This window comes from Electrophorus electricus, chromosome 4 (assembly GCF_013358815.1).
Source record: "Electrophorus electricus isolate fEleEle1 chromosome 4, fEleEle1.pri, whole genome shotgun sequence".
In the NCBI taxonomy this organism is placed as follows: Eukaryota; Metazoa; Chordata; class Actinopteri; order Gymnotiformes; family Gymnotidae; genus Electrophorus; species Electrophorus electricus.
Window position 1 is genome coordinate 26,762,955 of NC_049538.1, and position 23,179 is coordinate 26,786,133.

Consider the following 23,179-nt stretch of genomic DNA (forward strand, 5'->3'; position numbering starts at 1 on the left):
ATCAGATGTGTCTAATCACAGAAAACAGTAAATGGAGAGGCTGTCCAAAACTGAAATATGACTCTCCTGCTCTAGAGGTAGGTGTTACCTGCTGCTGTGGAGGCTGGGCAACCTCTACACAACTCTCCACCCTTACAGCCTGTGGCTGGATGTCAGTGTAGCCCTGCTCAGCTGTCCTTTGTGGAGTTGGTAGAATTGAGCCAGGGAGCATGATAAAGTCCTCTTGGGACAGAACAATCTGCAGCATGGGTAAGAAAAGATGAAGAAGCTTCAATAACAGTTATGGAGTCTGGAGTGACTTGTCAATTCCAAACTGTGGGTGTTAACTGGGGGAGTCAACAGGTGGTAAAACACTGTTCCTGCACCAGCTCCACCAACATTACATTTGGGTCAGACCTGAGGCAAAGCAGTGTAGGCTACAGTAATGTTTTACTGGGTTGAAAAGATGTAGAAACTTACAAAACCTGTAGCAAACGGAAGCCTAGATTACCTTGCTTATGTCTGGCTCGGACTTGCTGGAGCACATGGTCTGCAGCTCCTTGATCAGATCACTCTCATCATCAGAGTAGAGAGCAAGAGTGACAGAGTCTCCATCACCGAGTCTGACAGTGCACATATAACAATCACTGGTACACCACACTGACACAACAGCCGCAATCCCATTAGGCCCATTATTGAATATTTCAAAATGCGACACTCCACATGTGGAGGCGTGTCTCTGAGCTAACAGTATGCTCTACTCAAAGAGCATTCGCAGCAGTAATGGTTTCAGAGCACAAACCTGGGATGACTGACATTTGACAGTAGGTGGACATCTGAATTGGCCACAGAGCCTGAAGAATGAGAAGATGGCGTGGTGTTAGCCTTACCTTTATTTGACCGCAAGAAGTATACACAGTCTACTTGGGAGAATTACATAAAGCGCTCCTAAACAAATCACTTCACAAACCTTCTCGTGCGGAGCTACTGGATGGTATCCCAGCACTGGAACCTTTCTTTCGTGGACTAGTGTTGGATCTTCTCCATGCACCACCATCACGCCCCTTTCGCCCACCTTTCCTGTAGGAGGAGCTAATGGAGCAGAGTGGGAAACACCCCCCTCGGAACTCTGGCAGGAGCCCGTCCATCTCTACATGGCAGTCAGACACAAAAGAAGAAGTGTAACCAGCATTTACAAATATCACACGGTAGTTCATGAAAATTCTCATTTGGTTATAATTATAAATGCATCATGAGAAACTTCCCATGCCTAGTTGGCTAATGTGAGCAGGGCCACAGGTGAAAAGCATCACGTGACTGGAGGGAATGAGCACTGCACCTGAATGGGCCAGCGGACAGCCCTGCAGCATGGCCTTGTTCAGGAGAATGCTGAGAGATGCTCGGACCACAGCCCTTTGCCCTGGGCTCAAGCCCTTGTTGCTGGGAGACTGTCGCTGGGATTGGGCGCGCTTGGCAGTCACCCTGGAGATGACGGCATCCTCGACACGTGGGACCACCACCATGTTCCACAGGTGTGACAGCCACCTGAACACAGACAGAACAGCAAGATGCTGGACAACCCATGCATGATGCACATGACCGGAACAGAGAGATGAATATGTGTATTTCATGGACTCACTTTACGATGGCGTGTGTCTGCTGTGGTAGGACTGGGCAGGAGAGGAAGATGTGCGGGCCTAGGAGGGCCTCAGGGGTCCCCAGGCGAGAGAGGCAGCCGTTGAGCTGGTACCAGACCGAGCACACCCAGGAGAGTGCTCTTTGCATGGAGTCGTCAGTGGCCCAATTCTCACCCTGAGTCTGTAACCATCACAACACGGGTCAACACACAAACACACAACAGCATGTAAAAAAAATTTAAAAATCACAATTAATACAACTAGATATTTCTATATCTTGGTCCATAAGCACCCCAGTCTTGCACTTTTTAGAGTTCTCTCAACTCTAATGCAACAGTTTTACCCTCAATAAGACAGGTGTGCTGGAGCAGGGAGAATTGTAAAATGTCCCAGGCAACATACTCCAGGAACAGGACCAGGAAACACTTCCACAAACTCAGGTCAAACTCTGTTATAATACAGGTTTCATGCTCAGAAGAACAGGAGGACGAGAAGGAGTAGGGCTGACCTGGTGAAGGAGTTTCCTGCGGAGGTGGCGACCCAGCATGCCGCTGAGGGGCTCTGTATCCCACCGTAGCTGCACCCAGCGGAAGTGCTGCTGCAGTCGAAGCTCGGGGCCCAGCAGCCGTGGCCTGGCCAGGGTGCCGATCAGAAAACTGCCCTCCTGGAAGTAGTACAGCCCCTCTGCACCTGCTGGCCAACATTCGCATGGCTAGCGCACAGCCACAATGGGAGCTTTAGTCCTACCTACTGCTCATTCTTGTCATTAAAATTTTACTTTCGCATAGTGGCAAAGTTGTTATTTATATAAACAATCAGCCATGTCAGCTGTTTGAACCCACAAAATAAAACAAAACAAAACAAATCTTTTTTTCAGAAGAGTTTTTTCTAAGCGTCTAAGCAGAGCCAGGCTGCACTAAAGCGCTGGAGTTTGGGCATCGTCTGTTAGCTTTCAGGGAGGAAGCGTGAGCATCTCACCATGGCCGAGGGAGAGCGAGTAGAGCAAGCCGCGGTTCTCCAGAGCCTCGCACAGGTCGTCCAGCATGTGGCTGAGTGAGTGGGCTCTCTCCAGCCCCTCCAGTATGACAATCACGCACTGTCCTGCCGCATCCTCCCGCGCAGGCACCAGGAACCCTGGTGCACAGACACAGCACACCACCTTTATAGCACACACACACACCCACACTCCACCGTGAAGTGTTCAGTGCGTTATGTGTCAATAAGGTGAATGTTCTGATGCCTGTCTGTGAGCACACTGCAGTGGTGACATAAATAGATCTGAACAAATGATGAAGAAAGTCCTACCACAGTTGATGAAAGTCTCCAGCAACTGGTTCTTAGATAGGTTCTCCTCTATTGCCACATGGATGATGTCACAGCCTATTCCCACAGCCTCCTTGCGGTGCTGGAGAGCACGCACACACACACACACACACACAATATGTAGGCAGCCATCAATAATATCTTTAGCCACCCTCCCCACCCACAAAAAGCTTACAGCCTTTTCTTTTCTAAAGGGCCATGACTGTACAATTCAAACAAATTTAAACCTCATTCATTTTAATCTCAAATTCCACTGGCTTTTAGTCTGAGAATATACAATTGTTGGGGACACACTGCTACATCCTGCTAGAGAATAAAGGCTGACTTTGCAGACACAGATGAAGCATATTTCTAGACTAAACAGCATTTTCAGGTTTTAAACTCTGAAGCACATCTGACAACTGTCATCGGGTGACAACCACCCTCTCTCATCCTGCACTCCTTATCCTCTGCAGTTAGAACAACTCAAAACAGCTGACACATGTATGTTCCTAGACACTGCTGTCACACTGAGCTCAAACGTTCCCTTATATTAAGAAGACTCGGCGGTGGATGCTCTTTCCGGAACAGTAGAAGAGATTCAACCTCCCGTAGGCAATACTGTTCTAGTTCTACATAGCCATCATCAAACTCGTACTAGCTTGACTGTGGCTGCCTGATTTAGTCCTGCATCTGCTCAGGCGAAGAAGGGGCACATTATTCAATCATCTGTAACCTGCCATGTATTCAAGACCTGTTATGAATATACAGGTCATTTCAAACTCCCTCTAATGGCCCTCCTATGTCCTCCTTCTCAAACAGCTTTTACCCGTGCGGAGTGGCACTCTCTAATCGCCCCTGAGCAGGACTTTGGACTCATTCCCGTATGTCTTTTACATATTCAGACCTACTTTGTGACTTGTACACTTGTATGTTTTGGATTTCATGCACACATTGCAGAGACCCCAGACCTGTTAGTACTGTATTTGGCACATTTCATAGCTGCCAAGTACCTTTTTGTAATGTGGGCTGTGGGACATGCAGAAGTGTTCATTAATCAACTCCTAAACGAGTTGAACGCCTTCACATTTGCTACAGTCTTGCCTCATGAGATCCATACTGTTGCAAACGCCTTGGACATTCTGACTATATACTGGCGACAAGCATACATATGATGAATAATCTTGTTCTGTGATGCCTTTTTATGTAAGCACTAGTATTACCAATCTCCTCCCACATGCCACCCTCATGGCCAATGGTTAAATAAAACAAATCAAGTTCCAATTCAGAGTTCCACTTCCAACAGTAGTGGAAGTGAAGCTTTTATCAGTTTCACCTATTTCTAACCCCCCAGCACATCGTTATCCTCCTGTATTTTCTCTTACCTTGATATGGTGGGAAATCTGGTTGGCGATATACTCCTGAAAGCTCCCCTCAAGACCGTGGAAAATGACATTGCGATACTGTTCGACCTAAGCCAGTGAGCAGGGGGTGAGAAACAACATGTCGAGCAGTGCAATCTGGACAGTATGCTGTATAGAATTATGATACATCAAATTATGACACATTCACTAATCTGAACCCAACATTCCACAGGCCACATAGTTCAATGTAGTACATATCTGAAAATTGTGTGTGTGTGTGTGTGTGTGTGTATACATGTATTGGAGGGTTTGAGACCCAGCATCCCTGGCTCCAGGTAAGGAACACTCTCTACCTGAGAGCCAGACCACCGTGGGGCTCAGTCTGTGTGTGTAAATCTGCGTACCAGGCGGACATAGTTCTGCAGCAGCTGGAGTGGAATGAGAGAGTCATAGGTCATCTGATCTAGAGCGCACTCTGCCAGGCCTGACACAGAGCAAACACAAACAGTACCATCTCAAAAAAAATCCACCCAAGCATCCCAGAGCACAGACACTTATCTGTTCAAGCACCTGACAGGACGACTTCAATACACTGCAAACATGATGTGATATTCTGGACCTTGGGTAACACGACTAGGTGGGCAGGAAGTATAGCTAAATGACTGAATGAAAAATGTTGTATTATAAGAGCCTGTGCTAATATAGTCCTATTTTCTTTCAGATAGGAATAATGAAAAAAGGAATAATGAAACGGTAAAGTTCAATGAGAGAATCCACGACAGGACCAGCGTGTCACACCTTTCAGGAAGATGGAGACACGCTGGCTCAGACGCTTCCGGATCAGATCCCAAGGCGACTGCGCCAGCTCCCGGCCAAGCAGCCACTCAGTTTCACCTGCAGTACACCACCCACCCACACAGACACCCATCCACACAGACACACCCACACAGACAGAAATGAATAAAGAACATACGTTTTCAAGATCAATCCTGGAGAATGGGAGAGTGTATATGAGCATGTTGGTACATGGGCATGCATGTGTGTGAGTGACTGTACAAAAGTATGCGTGTTAGGTAATATGGAAATATCATTCCCAGTGACAGGAGAGCCTTCGTCTTGTATGCTGCCTGAGACAACAGTGCTGCTGGTTTCTCTAGTCCTCCCCACATCTGTATCTTCTCCTCCATGTTGATTTATTCCCTTATAAATAATACATTTTCATCATGCTGTTTGGCGTCATGGTTTCATTTGTGACATCTGCTTTGTTTTTGCAAAACAACTTCACTGGCAGCCTTCTTTCCATTGCCACCTCTTAGTCTTTCACAATAAACTACCTTTTACTTGGAGAACAGCAAAACATTGTCAAATATAAAAAAGACAAATAGGCGGAGAAGAACTACAGATGTAAAGTTACAAAAACAACAACAAGCTAGTGAGATAGAAAAGGCCAGACAAAGTGAAAGTGAAGTGAGAACCTGAGTTTATTTTCAGTAGCCCTGCATGACAATGCTAATGCTGGGCCAAGCTCAGCTAGGCCTCCACGCCAGTGCCTTCCCTGCTGGCACACTGAGGCTTTAAATAGCACCCAGCGAATAGAGACACTTCAAAGAGTCAGCTTGTGTGTGTCTAATTGTATTAGTGGTATGCAGGTTCGGAAGAGAGCAGTTGTGTTTATTTGTGAGTGTAGGGAGTATGTGTGTGTGTGTGTCTGTGTGTGTGTGTGTGTGTGTGTGTGTGTGTGTATGGAAGGCTTAAGTCTTCATTAACCAGCTGTAGCAGATGGTGCTATAAACTCTAATAGCATGCATGTTACAGTTATGGAGATGTGAAATTTGTAGATGTGATAAGATGTCATTACGTAATAGACGTGATTAGGAAAAACAGGATGTGAATGGTGTTTGCTTCCGTCAATTCCATTTCCCTTTCTTGACAACACACAAGTGAAAATGCTGAGGTGGGGAAATTAAAACTTGAGCAGTGACCAAGAGGAATCTGGGTAGCAACAGCTGTTCAGAGGGCATCGGGGCCCTCAGAATAGCAGCCGGTGCAATCGCAAACGTGCTTCCAGTTTAAGTATCACTTACTGCAGACCATACTCGTTAACCAATCCACACCACACACAGCGTGGCAGCTGAGCCCACAGAGTGTGGCACATCATCATCACCGTGATGTGGCAAAGTGCTTTTATTGCCATCCTTTTTATCATCAGCTTTTGGAGTTACAACTATAATAGTTACAACGGAAAGTTTGAACACTCCGAGCAGACTGATACTCTTAAGATTATCTTAATAACTGCATTTGAGGGGATTTTTTAATATTGCTCAAAAGAATGAAAGCAGGCTATTACTGTGCAGTTTACTTGTTTTTTTAATTTATTTCAGAGGCAATGACTTCTGCAATTCCTTTTTATTTATACTTCTCCATTAGCTTTTATTCTTGTTTATGTAGAACACTTTGAATTATTTTACTGTTTATTAAATGTGCTATGCAAATAATCTTACCTTGCTTTACCCACAGTGCACCTGAGAGAGGGTTAAGTGAAATGGAGGTGATTTATTACCAATATGTAATTTATTACTAAAACAGAGAAAGGAACTAGAAACAGAAATGTTCATCTCACTTGTCAAAAGGGGCTGCTAGGGTGCTTACCTATCTTCACAGAGGCAATGCTGTCCGAGGACAAGCCAAGGGATGTCTCCACTCCTCCTACGCTCTCCTGCAGATCCCAGCTCCCACATACCAGATGGAGGTGACTGGCTAAAAGTTGACTTAGCATCTGCCCTAACTCTGTCCAGCTGGTGTGGCGCTGGATGGCAACTGTGCCAATGTTGGGGCCGTCCTCCAAGAGATCGACAGGACACAGGTGTTCCCGGGAGCCAGTGTGCACCTGTACTGCCACCCTGTAGCAGTCTGACAGGAGGGATAATGCACAGGTTTGGCAACTGTCCAGTCCTCAGATTTATTCAACTATCAGCATTTCTCCCTCCTCTATAAGGAGGGGCTGTATTGGTGCAGGGCTCTTAAACGCAAGTGCATAAGTGCTGATAACACACTCACTAAACTGTGCAGTGCTAGTTCAAACAATATCGGGCAGCTAAACAGAAAAGCTCTCACTAACTCTGTACATAAAAGCTCCACAAATGGCTTTTATTGTCAAGGGTTAAGTGAAGTTAAGGCACTGAGAGAGAGAACAGTACATCATGAGAGCTAATCGGGTTTCTGTGGATTTTTGCACAAAGGCATCCTGCAGTTGCTGTGGATGAGACTGTCTGCTAAATGGTGTAAATGTCCTCACCCAGGTTCTCCAGCAACTCTTTGCAGTCATCTGTGGCCACGTCATGTATTGTGCGGTTGCATTTGTCCCTTTTCTCAATGTCCTGTTGGCCGTGGGTACACAAAACCTCCAGGCATTTCTGAAAACCCACCAGGGGAGAGGTGTGAACACGCAGACAATTCATCCACATGTACATTTAAATCTTATATTCCTGCACAATCCTTAACAAGATTTGGAAAAATAAAAGGGTTTTGCCATGAATGGGAACCAAAACAAAGTGTGACAGAATAAGTGATTACCATTAGGCTGAACAAATATGACTATATATCACACACATATCCCTGAACGTGAACAGAAAACATGAATCTTCATGTGCTGATGTGAGCCTTCATTACCTTGTAACCCCTGGATGCAGCAATATGGGCAGCAGTCCAGCCATCCTGGTTGGTGTGATTGAGGATGTGGCGGGTAATGGGCAGGCACGTGTGTGGGCGGCGGGGGTCTGGGTTGCTCAGGTTGCCTGCTGGGTCGCCCGTCCCAGGCCCAGGAGACGGGTGGTACAGCAGGAGCCTGAGGGCACCAACATGGCCCAGACTTACTGTGGCATGAAGAGCAGTGCAGTTATCCTGTGGATCGCATACATAGACCCAATAAAATTAATTATAAACACACAAAGGAGGAATTTTGTCAAATTAGTTGACAGAGGTAAAAGGAAGAGGCTTTTTGTTGTTATTGCTCATTTTTAATGGGAACGTGCATTATAATGAACATGCAAAGATTGCATCAAGCCCATAATTAGGTGTTACTAACATAAGAAGCAAAAGCATCCACAAAGCAGTACAAAGCCTACCACAAACCCTTGTTCACTATCTGTTACCACAGAAACAGGCTGAGAGACAATAAGTTCCAGTACATATGCATGTAATGCCAATGACGTCTAATGCCTCCTTGTACATGTCTGTGCATGTGTGTCTGTGATGACGAACTCACAGCAGTGATGTGTGAGCGGTCCGCTCCAGCATCAAGCAGCACTCTCACACACTCCGTGCTTCCATGCTCGCAGGCCAGGAAGAGTGGCGTCCGCCCCCCTACACATTCACAGTCTACCTCAGCACCATGGCCCAAGAGAGCACGCACACACCTGAAACACACGCCAGTCACTCAGAGAGGCTGCGACAAGGCAGTTTCATTTCTGAATTACAGTGAGGTTGAATCGGACTGGCTTTTTAGAGCACGGTCAGCTCAAAGTGCAGGCAACAAGACCCCCATGGCCTGATGTAAACTCACAGTTCATGCTTGTATGCTGTGTGGAGAAAGACATGCTTGATTTGGGTTAGAAACAGCCCTTGCCCTAACCTAGAAATCGAGATGAGTGTGATGTCATCAACAAACTAGGGTGATGACATCACTGACAGCACACAGCACACATGATGCGAAACAAGAATTCCGTATGTGAATTCCTCCAGCCACTCAAACTGTTGAGGGAGCCACCTGCTTTTTACATAGTCCATCCCAAGTGTCAAACGGCGCTTCAGATTTGGACTTTTGTATATTGCTCTCATTGAAGAACAGCAGCTTTTAACTGCAACAGCTGCACTGAGGGCTGAAACAGGGGGAGGGGCTTACCCATGGTGGCCACCTATAGCAGCTATGTGTAAGGGCGTGAATCCGTTTACATCAGGAGCATTAGGACACGCCCCCAAAGTCAGCAGCAGGTTCAAGCATTCTATGAGACACAAACAGCCATCATGCAGCAAAAGTCTGGATACACCTCCCTTTTCAAAATGTTGAACATATTTTTTTCTGAGAAAAACAATATCAAGGGTAAATAAATAATTAAAAAAAACTAACAATAAAAAGAAAAACCCCAACACAGTAAAAGTAAAGTAAAAGTGAGTAAAAGTTAGACTCTAAACGCCTGTATAACTGCCTCAGAAATGCAGAAAAAAAAATCATACAACACTTTCTTTTAACAAGACTTTGAAAAGAAAAAAATTGTCAAATCATTATTATGACAATACCTACTCTTCATACAGATGAAGGCACTGATGGACATGAAGCTGAGTGCTGACCAATATCAGTAAATAGCCAGTTTGTGTTAACAATATCTTTGCAGGTTTTTTCTTACTTAACAGAAGAAGCAGTAAAAATAAATAAATATTAAAGTGAATATATAATCATTCTGGGCTTCTATTAATTTACGTACAATGTGCTCATTAAATCTATTGATAATGCTGACAGAACAAGCAAAATGCAAACAATGAAGACTCTGCAGTTTCTTTTCAGCGTCACCACACCGTGTACCTGTGTGTCCGTTTCGAGCAGCAGAAAACAAGGCAGAGGTCAGGTCTTGTTGGAGGTGACTAATATCCATTGGTGGATCTTGATTAAGCAGCATAGACAATAAAGTGACATTTCCCTGGGAAGCAGCTTGGAGCAAAAGGGTGTGCCCGTCATCCAGGGGGACGGGGTCACCGCAGGCTAGTGGAGGGTCTATGGAGGGACACCAGCCTGGGAGGGGAAAGTGGTAGCAGTTAAATAAAAGAAGGCAGAGCCAAAAGGTCATGGCAGAGTGTGCTTTGGAATTTTTATAGGTTAAAAATCAGAAAAATGTTAAACTATGGATTGAGAAAAACTGAAGAAAGTGACAAAGCTGTGGATCTTACAGTAAAGATTTAAGTGATGCTTGACAGGGTAACTGTGCCATTACAATGATCAAATTGGTACGATGCCAGATAATTGATATTTGACACCAGAAAAACTAATGTCAACTCATTAAACAGCTTTCAGGACAGGCCGGAGTCAAGAGCAAATTTAGCAAACTGGACAAAACTCAAACCAATACAAATCATGTCAGTCACACCAAATTACACTGACCTTCAAACCAAACCTGTTAAACTCATCTCAATCAGGCAATATAGTATACTGGTACTAGAAGCAATGCACAGCTAAAATATGTCAAGGCATGAAGTGCTTCAAGAAAATAATATAACTAGACAAAACTGACCAAGATTGTTACAGCAGTATGGACACAGATATCTCAAGTGGTAATTGTATTTCTGAATGTATGTAGAGTGTACTTGCAAATAGCTAGTCTCTAGTCTCTTAGTCTCTAGGGAGGTGAGAGGGGGGTTTGTCTGTTAGTGAGATCCTGCTGGACTGAATGAGAGTGCATGGGAGGGGGGAGAGGGAGAGAGAGAGAGAGAGAGAGAGAGAGAGAGAGAGAGAGAGAGAGAGAGAGAGAGAGAAAGAATATCCAGAATGCTTGTGGCAGCAACACTATGGTGGAGAGGGGAAGAAAAGTGCCAGTTCTTAGCGTTTTTGAGACATTAGTAATGACAGGTAGCTAGCGATGTCTGGTGTCTCAGCTAGAGCTGTGCGGTGGATTAGTCTCTAGTGACAAAAAAGTAGTGAGTGTGGAATACTTGCTCTGCTTTGACTGCTGTTTAAATAGGCCTGTCTGTGTACCCACAGAGCCTTTTGTGAGGCCTATAGAGACAGGGTGGCATTTCCAAGAGGTGTTATAGTGAACATGGAAGGTTAGGTAGCAAAATTATATTGGATTTCTTACATGCATGGATTCCTGAGCTGTGGTTTTAACACCTAATACATTGATGCATTATACAGTTATAGATACATTTTCAACAAGTAAATTCAAACACTTTTAGGTTAGATAATGATATTTTTGAGTAACATGTTCCCCAATATTCTGGGGTTTTGGGAAAAACTTTGACGTGAGTGGTAGATTAAGGATAAGATCTTTGGTAATGGCTTGAAAAAACAGTCACTAAAGTTGTACCAAAGTTGGCATTCTCAAAGCTGTTGTTCAGGATACCAGGGACACAGCAGCCACACTGAAAGCTACCAGACTGACAGATCTCCCTCACAGAACAAGCTGATGCTTCCAGAACAAAAAGATCAATGTTTTAGTGTACACCTCATAGGGAAACAACGAAGGAAATAAAGCTTGTTGACCACCTGAGCACATGGAGTTAGCTGAGTGTGGAGTTCCGTCATGCAGGGGCAGGAGATCTCATTTGCAGAGAATAAAATGTGATGCAGGAGGCCATTAAGAGCATCCAGAGTTGATGGAAAAGGGCGGGCAAGTGGGTGGAGACAAGCAAGAGGTACTGATGGTTAGAGGAGGGACATATACATACAGGCAGGGGCATGCAGTAGGAGGTTGGAGGTCAGAAGGTGGAGGGAGGACATGGACAGAGCAGCCTCTGGCATCAGCTTCAGTGTGGAGTGGGTTACGGGGAAGAGTCTCCTGAAGGCCCTGCTGTTCACATGGGGCACATAATACTACAACCCCAGGCCCATTTTGATGTTTTCTCTCTAGGGCTCTACTGGTCTAAAGCCTCTATGGATGGAGTGCCCATTGACTACACTGACTGAACGCAGAAAGAGAGTAGAGTAGGAGAGAAGAGAGGCACTGACAATGAGGTTGTCAAACACCCGTTTACCTGATGCTGCTGCCAGGGGGCTGCCCGGATGCTGGGCGCTATGGGATGGAAGGCTAGTGGGGTTTACAGACGGGCTACTGACAATGGTAGCAATGGAGGAGGTGGTGGTGGTGACAGGGGGACAATCCACGCATGCTGCCGCCGGCTGCAGCCCCCGTTGCCTGCCAGCTTTGGGCGCACCCACCTGAGACGCAGTCAAGGCTGGGACCACACCCCCTAGGTCCAGGGCAGGCTTGGGAGGGAGCTGTGGGGTGGTGGCCGACTTGGCAGGCCCCACCCCCAGTCCAGCCCCCGGTGACCTGCTGGCCTCGCCAACTACTTTGATTGGCGGGTGAGGAGGGGATGGTGTCTGAGACAGTCCAGGTTTTTTGGGCGGGATAGGAGGTGGGTTGCCCCGATCGATGCGTGCCACAGTTGGTGACTTGATGCCTATCTGTGGATGGCCCAATCTTCCAGCAAAGGGTCCGCCCTCTGAAGTAGAGTGGGACAGGCCAGGCCGAAGGGTTGCAGGGGGGCCCCCTGCTGGTGGGCTGGTGAATCGCGAGAGGACCTGTGTGACTGTGTGACGTGCCTGCTGTTTTGCGGCAAAGTTGTCTCGGTTGGTGGGAGACAGGTCCCGTGGCGGTGGGCTCTGGTTGGCTATGCCGTTTTGGTCCTGTTCTGAGGCCGAGGGCTGGAATTTGTAGCGGGCTGCCTGGACACGGGGACTCACCCCTGTGGGTAGGGTGGCAGCAGTACCAGGTGAGTGTAAACCATGAGCTGGGTTCGGCGCCACCTGCCCCTCTCCTCCATTCTCGGCCTGAGAGCTCCCATGATGCAATCCCCTCCCAGTAGTGGTGGTCTTGGGTAGATTCATGCCAGTATAGTTGGCACCTGTGGGCTTGACAGGGATGGTCAGTGGCACCTTCTTGGGCACCTCATGCTCAGGCAGCAGGTCTGTCTGAGAAGCAATTGCCCTGCAGTTAACCTCTGTGCCCACAGCCACTGACACTGTGCTCTTGGGTTTGAGCATGGGTGCGGGTGCGGGAGTTGCCACTGGGGCCAGTGGCAGGGCGTCCTTCCCCCGCTCAGTCCTGAGCTGCTCCACCTGCTGGCGGAGGCTGTCACTCTCTGTGCGCAGCTCAGAGGTGCGGCTCTCCTCACGGCTTAGCCGGGCTCGCAGCTGCTCGCGCTCCGTGTCGAACTCCGCCAGCTGCTTCTCCATCTCCGCCTCCATCTGCTGGCTTCGGCGCCGCTCGGCCGCGAGCTCCTCCTCCATGCGGCCCAAGGAACGGCCCTCCTGCTCGGATCGCAAGGAGAGCTCCTCAAAACGTTGGCTCTCCTCGACCACGCGTGCTGCCAGCTGCTTACACTCACGCACCAGCATCATCACCACGTGCTTGTTCTTCTCGCGCTCATCCTTCAGCTGTGCCGACAACTTCCGGTGCTCCTGCTCCAGACTCTGCAGCTGTAGCTTCTCCATCTCCAGCTAGGCACACCAGCACGGCACATCATCAGACACACTTACACATTAGCCTATAACTATTAAAAACAAATATACCTTGCATACATATAATAGTCTGCAAACTTGCTCACATACACACACACAACAAAAATGTTCTACAATTGTAAATAATTACAACCATAGAGGAATACATAAACATAGAGGAATACACCAACTTTGGTGTTTCTACTTTCAGATGGTTCTATTGTGTGAGGTCATGGGAAGTGATTTGGTTCTCAAACATGGCTTGGACTTGTATGATACATTTAAGCCAGATATTACACAAGTGTGTATCTTAGACCACCTCCTGAGGTAGTTTGAATGATTGGATTTCAATCCGTAAAAGCTTGTACATATACATTTTTATGAGGATAATCCCTATCCAGTTATAATCCCGATACTAAAGATGCATTAAATGATCCATTGTAAATGGTGTCCTAAAATCCAAATACTTGAGATGCACAAAATGACCAAGTGTAAACAGGATATTTCATGTAAACTGGCCTTGAGATGTATAAATATGTACTTGTAAACCTTGTTATTGTAACCTTGGCTTCTGAAGTAACAAACAAACATAATACCTGTGTATCAAGATGAGCCACCAATTGCTCATATTGTAATGATTACATTTAATTATACCCTCTTAAAATATAAGGAAAAGTAGGTCAAAAATGTTGCAGAAACAAGTATGAGCTGATAATTGGCTGATCTATTTATACACAAATAAAACAATAGTACTTAATGTAAAAAGTACCACTTATGCCTACTTCAGGAACCAAATTAGTGGGAAAAGTGACAGGACCATTACAGCTGCCATTTTTTGATGATATGCTTCATTATTCATTGGACTATATCATCCTACATGCATTAGTTATGGCAGCCACACCCATAACCCTAATGAACCAAAGGATGGCACAGGCCTTCTGAATAAGCGCCATGAGAGCTCTCAGCTACTCCGTGCATGAATATTTAAACACCTTCCCAGGAAAAATGTGACAATGAACAAAAACCCGTTTCAGCAGAGTATCCAGACAAAAATAACATAAGCAGATGCTTATAATCTTAAGCAACTCCACTATACTGAGGGTCAATTCATATAATTCACTGGAGTGACTGATATAAGAGCATATCACAATTAACCAGCTATGAAACTAGAGAACCGTCACCATAACAACCAAGTGTGAATGTTTATTCTTAGAAGAGAGGTAGTTTAGTCTTCTCGGTTTCACAGACAAGGCAGGCATCAATACTAAAATGACATGTGCAATGGGGCAAAGATCCTTCTCTCTGGCTAACGCAGGGCATTAATCCCAGCACTCAGAACAACACGGCCAGTTTGGTTGGATGGCCACTCATGTAGCTAATGGGGGGAAGCAGGGGACGCAGCTGCTTTGAGGGCTGGGCAAAAACATAATATAGTCTGCAAAATCTCGCAATGGTGATACGTATAGCGATGTTTCATTTTTTAAGTTCATAAATCAGCACGGTTCATGAGGCTATAAGCATTAGTGCTGCTGTGCCATATTATTTTTAAATAAAAGTTATGGATACACTCAGCTGCTTGTTACTATGCAGTTTTAATTTGATAGTATCACACCACTGTTTGTTGTTTACTAACTTTCTATAATTGATTTTTAATGAAACACACAGATGGTTAGTGTTTCTACAAGCACATGACACACTAAGAAAAGTATATTTTGACATAATCTATGATATAACTAACATATCATTATATTGCCCGCCCCTAGGGCTGAGGCTGGTGTGTTGGTGTGTGAGTGTATGGCCAGCTGCTGTATCTTGCAGCTCATATTAAACTGTGTGTGAGCAGGTGTTGTGAGGATGGATGCGTTAGACATGCTGGCTTTCAGAGACTGCCACCCACTAACCCCCCATTCTCACCATGATTACAAAATTAGCTGCGCTGGGTTTGCCACTTAAGCACTGGGAATGGAAAGTGTGTTCACTTGGACCACACACTGTGTCATACATACATACATACATACATACATACATACATACACACATCATACATACACAATTGTACTCTCATAAACAAAAGTAAAAAAACAAAACAAACAAGTAGACATTTATGAACACAAACCTTTTACACCACACACACACACACACACACACTCGCACCCCTCTATGCAGTTATCCATCCACTTGACCCTACCAACAAACACAATATTTTCTCGTTCCCCTGCATTCAGGCATGTAGGAGACCTACCCTCTTCTGCCTGCTCTCTGCGGCGGCCAGCTGGGAGGACATCCTCTCCTGCATCTTACGGCAGTGGGCCATAACGGCCTCCAACACGCTGATGGGACTGGAGCTGACGGGCCGGTGCTCCTTCTGCCCCGCCCCTGACTCGCAGTCTCTCTGCAGGGCGAGGAACGGGTCAGTCAAGCTGAAATGCCCATAGCGCTCTTGCAGGAACACTTCTTTTCTTCGAGCCTGCAGGGGGAGACAGAGAAGTCACTACACACACCCACTCAGAGAAAAGCTTATCACTTCTCCAGAAGGAATCCATTAAGACCAACGTCTAGTTAGTCTCTGTGTTATGACCAGCTGGTCTGCACAGTAGGATTGACAAAAGGCTTGCTCTCCATCTCAGCCCACACTAACCCATGATTCATTGCAGCTTCTCACCAATTTTTTCCCCTTCAATCACTTCAGCAAAAATTAGACTGTATTTCAATCTGTAACAAGAATACACAATTTTACCAATGTCTGAACAGCGAGAATAACCCAAACCCAGATGCAGTTTACCTACAGTATGCTGAGGCTTGCAGCCATGAAAAAATATTTCTTGTTAATCATTATTACAACCTTGTCCTCTGCAATATCCATATCAGTGAAGACTATGATATGCAGACCTTTCTGAAATTTGGTTGGTCTGGTCACAACTCTGACCCATGTCCTGATGAGAATTAAGATGTCACATGGAATGTTCCTCAGGGTCTTCCTTCATAGCGTTTAGCATGCAACCAGCCCATACACTGCCTGGCCAAAAAAAAAGGCCACCACCTGGATTTAACTAAGCAAATAGGTAAGAGCCTCCCATTGGATAATTACTGCATGGGGGATTATGTTTCAGCTGGCAACAAATTATTTAACCATAACTGATGCAGTGGGTAGCTTCTTGCTGGTTAAATAACCAAGTTGAAAGACCCATCCTGTGGTCGTGGAAAAGATGGTAATCAGTTTCAGAAGGATCAAATTATTGGCATGCATCAAACAGAGAAAACATCTAAGGAGATTGCTGAAACTACTAAAATCGGGTAAAGAACTGTCCAACGCGTTATTAAAAAGTGGAAGGACAGTGGGGAAACATCATCTTTGAGGAAGGAATGTGGTCGGAAAAAATCTTTTGAATGATCCTGATCGGCGATCACTTAAACGTGTGGTGAAATCAAATCGTAGAAAAACAACAGTAGAACTCAGGGATATGTTTAATAGTGAAAGTAAGAGCATTTCCACACACACAATGCGAAAGGAACTCAAGGGATTGGGACTAAACAGCTGTGTAGCCTTAAGAAAACCACTTGTCAGTGAGGCTAACTGGCAAAACATGGCTTCAATTTGCTAGGGAGAATAAAGATTGGACTCTGGAGCCATGGAAGAAGGTCATGTGATCTGATGAGTCCAGATTTACCCTGTTCCAGAGTGATGGGTGCATCAGGGTAAGAAGAGAGGCGGCTGAAGTGATGCACCCATCATGCCTACTGCCTACTGTACAAGCCTGTGGGGGCAGTGCTATGATCTGGGGTTGCTGCAGTTGGTCAGGTCTAGGTTCAACAATGTTATGTGCCCAAAGAATGAGGTCAGCTGTTCTACCTGAATATACTGAATGACAATACAAGATCTTGAGGAAAAATTAATGCAACTCTGGACAGAAATAAATGTTGTGACATTGCAGAAGCTTGTGGAAACAATGCCACAGTGAATGTGTACCATAATCAAAGCTAAAGGCGGTCCAACGAAATGTGCGTGACCTTTTTTTTGACCAGGCAGTGTATTTCCCCCCTGTTGTCCAGCACTGGCACAAAATATCCTCTTGAGCTTATTGTATAAAGTATGTTCACTGAGCGGGGAAGGGACAAAACCTGATCTGTCCGGTCTGTCCATATTTAGAGCAGCAAGACTACTGTGAGTTACCAGCATCCCTTAGGCTACTGCTCGCTAAGCGCTACTACCTCACCAAAGAAGGAAAAGACCAACCAGCAAATCCTCACTCATGCTTAACTCTAACCTCTGTCTCACTCACAGGCACACTCTCACACCCACACGTAAAAACACAGCACGTCTCTGCCCTAGGCACATACTGCATATCTCCGGTATGCTGAGGAGCCTATACTTAAGGCATCCAACGCTAACAGAAGACAGAAATGATGGTGATTTGACACTGATTTTCACCCATATCATTGTCAGTGCTATAGTCAACCTAGTATAGTATAATACAGATAATTGTAACAATTAAAACATCTGGAACATTCATCAGACTTCAAATAATGTCACTACTCCCACTGGTAACAACAACCTGAGTAAAATTGCACAATGCTCCATCAAACTTTTTTGTAAATCAGATCATTTTGCCCTCTTCCTTCTGCAAAGTCTGAGATACATCTATCTGGCTCAGTGTTTAACCTCTGTCACTATTTACAGACTAATTAATTTAGCTTTTTGATTTTTATTTTGTTAATTGATTTTTATTGATTAAGTGATTTTCTTCTGCCAACAGCAGTAATATGACAGAAATACCAGCGTCTATCAAACTCTACAAATGGACTATAAAACTTCATCTTTTAAATGCTTTTCTGATTTTCTGAAAATTTTTCAGTCCCGCATGAGACTGATTCAGTTGAATATGTCTAAAATGTCTAATGTCTAAATACTCTGCTTAGGAATGCATGGTTTCCAAAACAATCAACTAATGCAAAATGCACAGAGAACAATGTGTGACATTAGCAGAGTAAAAACTAAACACACACACAGTGATGTTACTTTCACCATTAACTGTGAAGGAAAAAGTAAACAGAGAGGGAGAGAGAGACAAAGACAGGGAGATTAAGTGAGAAAGAATAAGTCAGTCAGTAAAAGTAAACAGATGAAGAACAGAATGTAGTGTCTGTGTGCCATGTTGTTCAGGTTTGGGTCTACTACACCAACTACTGCTTTTGTCTTTCAGAAACCCCTGCACTAGTTACCAGGACTCTGCTCCAATTTCTCCATCTCTGCATTATCAGTCCGTCACATAGGTCAGGTATCGCACTGATCTCATGCTGCAGATATACAATGTTCTTCCATGCTAACATGCTGTGTGTTTCCTCTCACAATGACCTAGAATTCAATCAGCACAAAGGAGTGTTACTTGCACCAGAAGCAATCAGTGTATATCTGGTTACAGACAGGTTGAGCAGGGATACTCCTTGCATGTTGAATCCACACTAATAATACAGCAAACAAGGTGATTCCTTAACCTCGTAGATAAATATAAACTAAAGGTACATAAAACATACTTTTAGCACGATTCATTAAAATGCAATTTTCCAAAATGACAAATGGTGTGATTGTGGTCTAATTACTGCTTGCAAAACCCCAGAGCTCCACCGAGGTCCTGTTGACAAATAGGTCATCTGGCCTGCCACTGTGGTGCTTCTCACAAATTGATGCGGGGCCAGACTGGGCAGGAGTGTTGGGGCAGCCAGGGCAGCTGGGCATCGTGTGGGAGACCATGCTGTCACTGGGACTCCAGCAGTGGCCTGTATTTACCAGCCAGGCTTTTGTTATTATTAGCATTAACCTTTACAGGCACGCGTTGGCAGGGCGCAAGGTTCAGGCATGCTGTCAGTGAGAGAGGGAGAGCAGGATGGTAAAGCGAGAGGCAGAGGAGACAGACTCCCAGGATAAAGAGGACTAGCCTGGCTAATAAATGGTAGTATTTTGCAACTGTAGCAAGCTACATGTGCCAATCTGTCTGGGGACTCACTTTGAAGTAGTCCAAACAAAAGGTCAATAAAACAACATATTTTGCACTTCTTGCATTCCTTTGTTGCTAAACTGAACCCTTCACGTGTCACCGTTTTGCAGCCCAAGAATCTAATTGGTTAACTGTTATATGCAATGCTGTATACATTAGGGAGTTCTATTGGTGAATGGTACAAAGCCTCACTGCAAATAAACATGCATAAACCAATCAGTATGAAGTTTCTGGCAGGTGATTTCTGTTAGTAAATCAGTGACCAAGAGTGAAACATAAGCCCCTGGACTATGTATAGGGAAACCAAGCCAGGAAAGGAGTGAAAGAAGAGTCTAGAAAAAAAGGTAGAAAAGAGGGCAACTTTGCCTCACTCCCACAGAGAGAAAGTTCACTCATGGCTCTTTCCAGAGAAAGGGTGACTCCTTTTTGACCAGCGGGAGTGTCCGTGGGTGAGGAGAGAAACACTCTCAGAGCTTGTGTAGAGGACTGAACAGTCCATCCTTGGAAACCCCCCCATATCTGCTCCTGCTAAATCAGAAGTGCTTAGGCATTTCACTTGGACTGGAAAAGGTTAAGCTATGAGTAAGGCTTTTGTGTAGAAGTGAGTGTTTTTTGTGCTTTTCTGTGTGTGTGACTGTGTTTCTTCAGTCTCTCACAAGGAGGCTTTCAATTAGATCGACACAGAGCTTGCTTTGTGGGCCAAGGACTTCCGCAGTGCCTGTCTGTTAACCCAAATTTGAGGTCACCGAATCTATCAGGCTGACAAAAAGGAGAGGCTGGAATATAGATCAGCTGGAACAGCACAATTAAGATCTCTTTAAATGCACACTATTAAAAAAACTACATATGAAAATATATTAAACCTAGTGGCACTGCCCAATGATTCATTTACAACGAAACATTCCCTAGCTCTAAATTTGACTTTCTTTTTTAACACTGTTATTTAATTCATGTCAAAATCATGTAACATTTCAGGACCATTTGCTGGAGAGAACATATTTCCAGAAACCCACCATAGAATGTGTTGATGAGTGGAAAATCCGTAACAGACTGGACAAGAAAAAAAAATACCAGAAATATAGGTCAGAGAAGGTTTAAATGAGCAAGTAGCCAGGACGAGGGGGAGGGAACGTGCAGGGACCTGAGGGAAAAGAGGAGAGGCTTCAACCCAGGAAAGTCCCACAGTCCCTGCAGACCACCCCCCTGCAAAAAATATGTTATCCATCCCTCTCCTTCAAAGTCCACATCTCAGGCACTGACCTGCCCTGTTAAGCACAGCAATGTCCCCAAATCTCTGGTGTTGTAGCTGTCACAAGTGTAGTAGCTGTCTGCTGTTATAGCTTAATGTTGAGTGTGGAAACCTTGAATGGGCAGTCACTGTTATCTTGAGCTTTACAGTATATGACTGAGGAGAAACCAGCATTTACCAATTATCTGTCAAACTGCACATCAATACCAATGGACAGAGCAGAGTGGTGGTTAGGGTGTATTGGTCTGTTAGACAAAGAACATTTAGTGCCAAAAACTCACTAAACCTGGAATAAAGAGACAACCAGTTGGGCTGATGTAAGGCATGCAGTCTAGACTGAAACAAAAATTACAACATATCTAACTTTAAATGTGTTCGAAGGGAATAGACTACACTAACACCCACCACCATCACTGTTATAAGAAATTCTGCAACATAGCTTGAAATTTTTTAAATACCCTTTGAAAACATCAGATGCAATGGAAATGTTTCACAAATGCAAATGAACGACAATCACGACATCTGACAGTAAAGCTAGTGAGTCACTTCCTCTAACCATCCTTCTCTTCCATCTGCATGGCTGTCAATGTAGAGGCAACATGATGCTGACATTCAAATAGGCCCCCACTAGGAGCGCTTATATAAACAGGCCATGGTGGCTGGCTTGCTGGCATTTACAACAAGCAGCCCAAGGCTCCATAGCAAGCAAGGGACAAAAGACTCCACATCCTGCCAAAAGCATGGTTCCAACTGCCTCACATTGAGTTTTCCAGGAATACTACATATTGGAGTGTTATCAAGGGCCCATGAATAGGGAAGCAACCCATCCATGCTATAACAACATTAATCTTTGATTGCCTGCTAACTATACCTCAGGAGTTTGTGAAGCTGATCAACTCATTTACACACAAATTCAAGTCTGTCTCCACGGATGTGTCTAAGTGTGACAGCAATTTAATTCTCCCCAACATATTAGCGTATAGGAAAAGGCTAATATCACAATTGTAACAACCAAGGACATCATAAAAAAGGACTGTCTTAGCCATCAAGGAGCTATACCTGATTGTTTTTGTTCTGTTTGTTTTTTTTTTTACTTTAGAGGAAAACGTACCTTCTATAATCAAAATATCCCCTCACAAGTCTTTAATATTCCAGAGAGTCTAATTATAGCCATATTATTATATAAGTAATAAATAAATCTTTGAAATACTCCACAGTGCTAAGCATGAGGGACTTGTTTCCCCATTAAGACACAAGGAAGAGAGTTGAAAAGGTTTTTGAGTATTTCCTGCAACAGAGCGACAGGCACGGCTGCAAGGCTAAAATTGGCCTGGGCTAATGATGCTAGTGGCCTATTTTAATGGCCCTCTCAAATAAACTACATGTTAGTATGTGATACCACAGTCCACCAGAAATGTCCTGCACACACTGTGTGTTGGATATACACAAAAGCAAACACAACACGCAGGCACACACAGTCCAAGCAACTTCAGCCTTCATTGCACACACACAAAAAAAGGTTTAATAAAGGCCCTTCATAAAGCCTCTTTAAGTTTCAGTAAACTCCATACGCGTGCTTGTAACTTCAGGAAGTTCTCTTGATCCTACAGACCATCTTTGCTCCAGATGAGATGCTGGGCATTTTCAGGAGCACACTAGCAGGTCTGAAGTGACACTTCGATCCCTCAGCAGTAGGGTCAATGAATGTATGCTGAAAGTAACATGGAGACATTCAATTCGATTTATCTCTTTTACAGTATAATACCTACCTACACTCCAGGTATTAATATTCCTGTCCTTATCATTCATCACTGTTTCAAAAAAAAAAGAAAAAAGAACATGCATCATCCTTAACAGCACTAAGCCAGAAGTTGATCATACATATTTCACCCACATTTGTAACTGAGGGCAACAGTTTAACTTGCTGATGAATATGACTGTACTTGATTATGCAGGACTGTTGAATGCTATATTTTCTTCTTTTAAATGTGTGTCTGTGTGGGTTTAAGATCCTGCTAAAATGTGATGTCAGTCTCTGTTCCCTTTTTAACTAAGCATGCAGCTGTTTAAATCTCCAGGCCAGTGGCTCATACTGCACACCTCTCTGTCATTCGCTAGGACTTCTTTGTTTCCATGTCCAGTCCTGACAGAATGATCATGAGGTTATGGGATACTTCCTGGAGATTATCATACATCATGCAATGTTTAAATTCATAATAGGGATTTTACTGCATGAGTCAGGCTGCACACCTTTATCTGCTGTCCCCTTTTCTTACAGAGCAATGCAAAGGCCACCAAAGCTATGGATAACTAGTGATCACAGGTTGGCTGCTGTGTCCCATGTGCTAAAGCTCGTCAGAGGAGCTCGAAATAGAGAGTCTCTGTTAAAAGTCCAGAGAAGAAAACAAGTCTGCAAATAACAGAGGGACTTTTGAAACACAAGCAGA

The 23,179-nt window shown here is 44.6% G+C and overlaps 1 protein-coding gene across 2 annotated transcripts in view; it reads right to left on the bottom strand.

Moving 5' to 3' along the window:
- Positions 1-23,179, bottom strand: part of cttnbp2 (cortactin binding protein 2) — a 35,075-nt gene that overhangs the window by 1,400 nt on the left and 10,496 nt on the right. Inside the window, exons 4-23 of one of the 2 annotated variants that reach the window (XM_027003964.2) lie at positions 15,733-15,957; positions 12,023-13,490; positions 9,861-10,067; positions 9,183-9,282; positions 8,547-8,697; positions 7,952-8,182; positions 7,578-7,695; positions 6,932-7,192; positions 5,081-5,176; positions 4,687-4,766; positions 4,304-4,390; positions 2,922-3,021; positions 2,595-2,750; positions 2,125-2,309; positions 1,619-1,797; positions 1,319-1,524; positions 950-1,129; positions 782-833; positions 491-602; positions 89-238 (exon numbers count right to left, since the gene is read on the bottom strand). In XM_027003964.2, coding sequence (XP_026859765.2) covers positions 89-238; positions 491-602; positions 782-833; positions 950-1,129; positions 1,319-1,524; positions 1,619-1,797; positions 2,125-2,309; positions 2,595-2,750; positions 2,922-3,021; positions 4,304-4,390; positions 4,687-4,766; positions 5,081-5,176; positions 6,932-7,192; positions 7,578-7,695; positions 7,952-8,182; positions 8,547-8,697; positions 9,183-9,282; positions 9,861-10,067; positions 12,023-13,490; positions 15,733-15,957 — 4,344 coding nt within the window. The remainder of the gene's footprint in view (positions 1-88; positions 239-490; positions 603-781; positions 834-949; positions 1,130-1,318; positions 1,525-1,618; positions 1,798-2,124; positions 2,310-2,594; positions 2,751-2,921; positions 3,022-4,303; positions 4,391-4,686; positions 4,767-5,080; positions 5,177-6,931; positions 7,193-7,577; positions 7,696-7,951; positions 8,183-8,546; positions 8,698-9,182; positions 9,283-9,860; positions 10,068-12,022; positions 13,491-15,732; positions 15,958-23,179) is intronic. The other variant, XM_027003965.2, reaches the window with a different exon arrangement.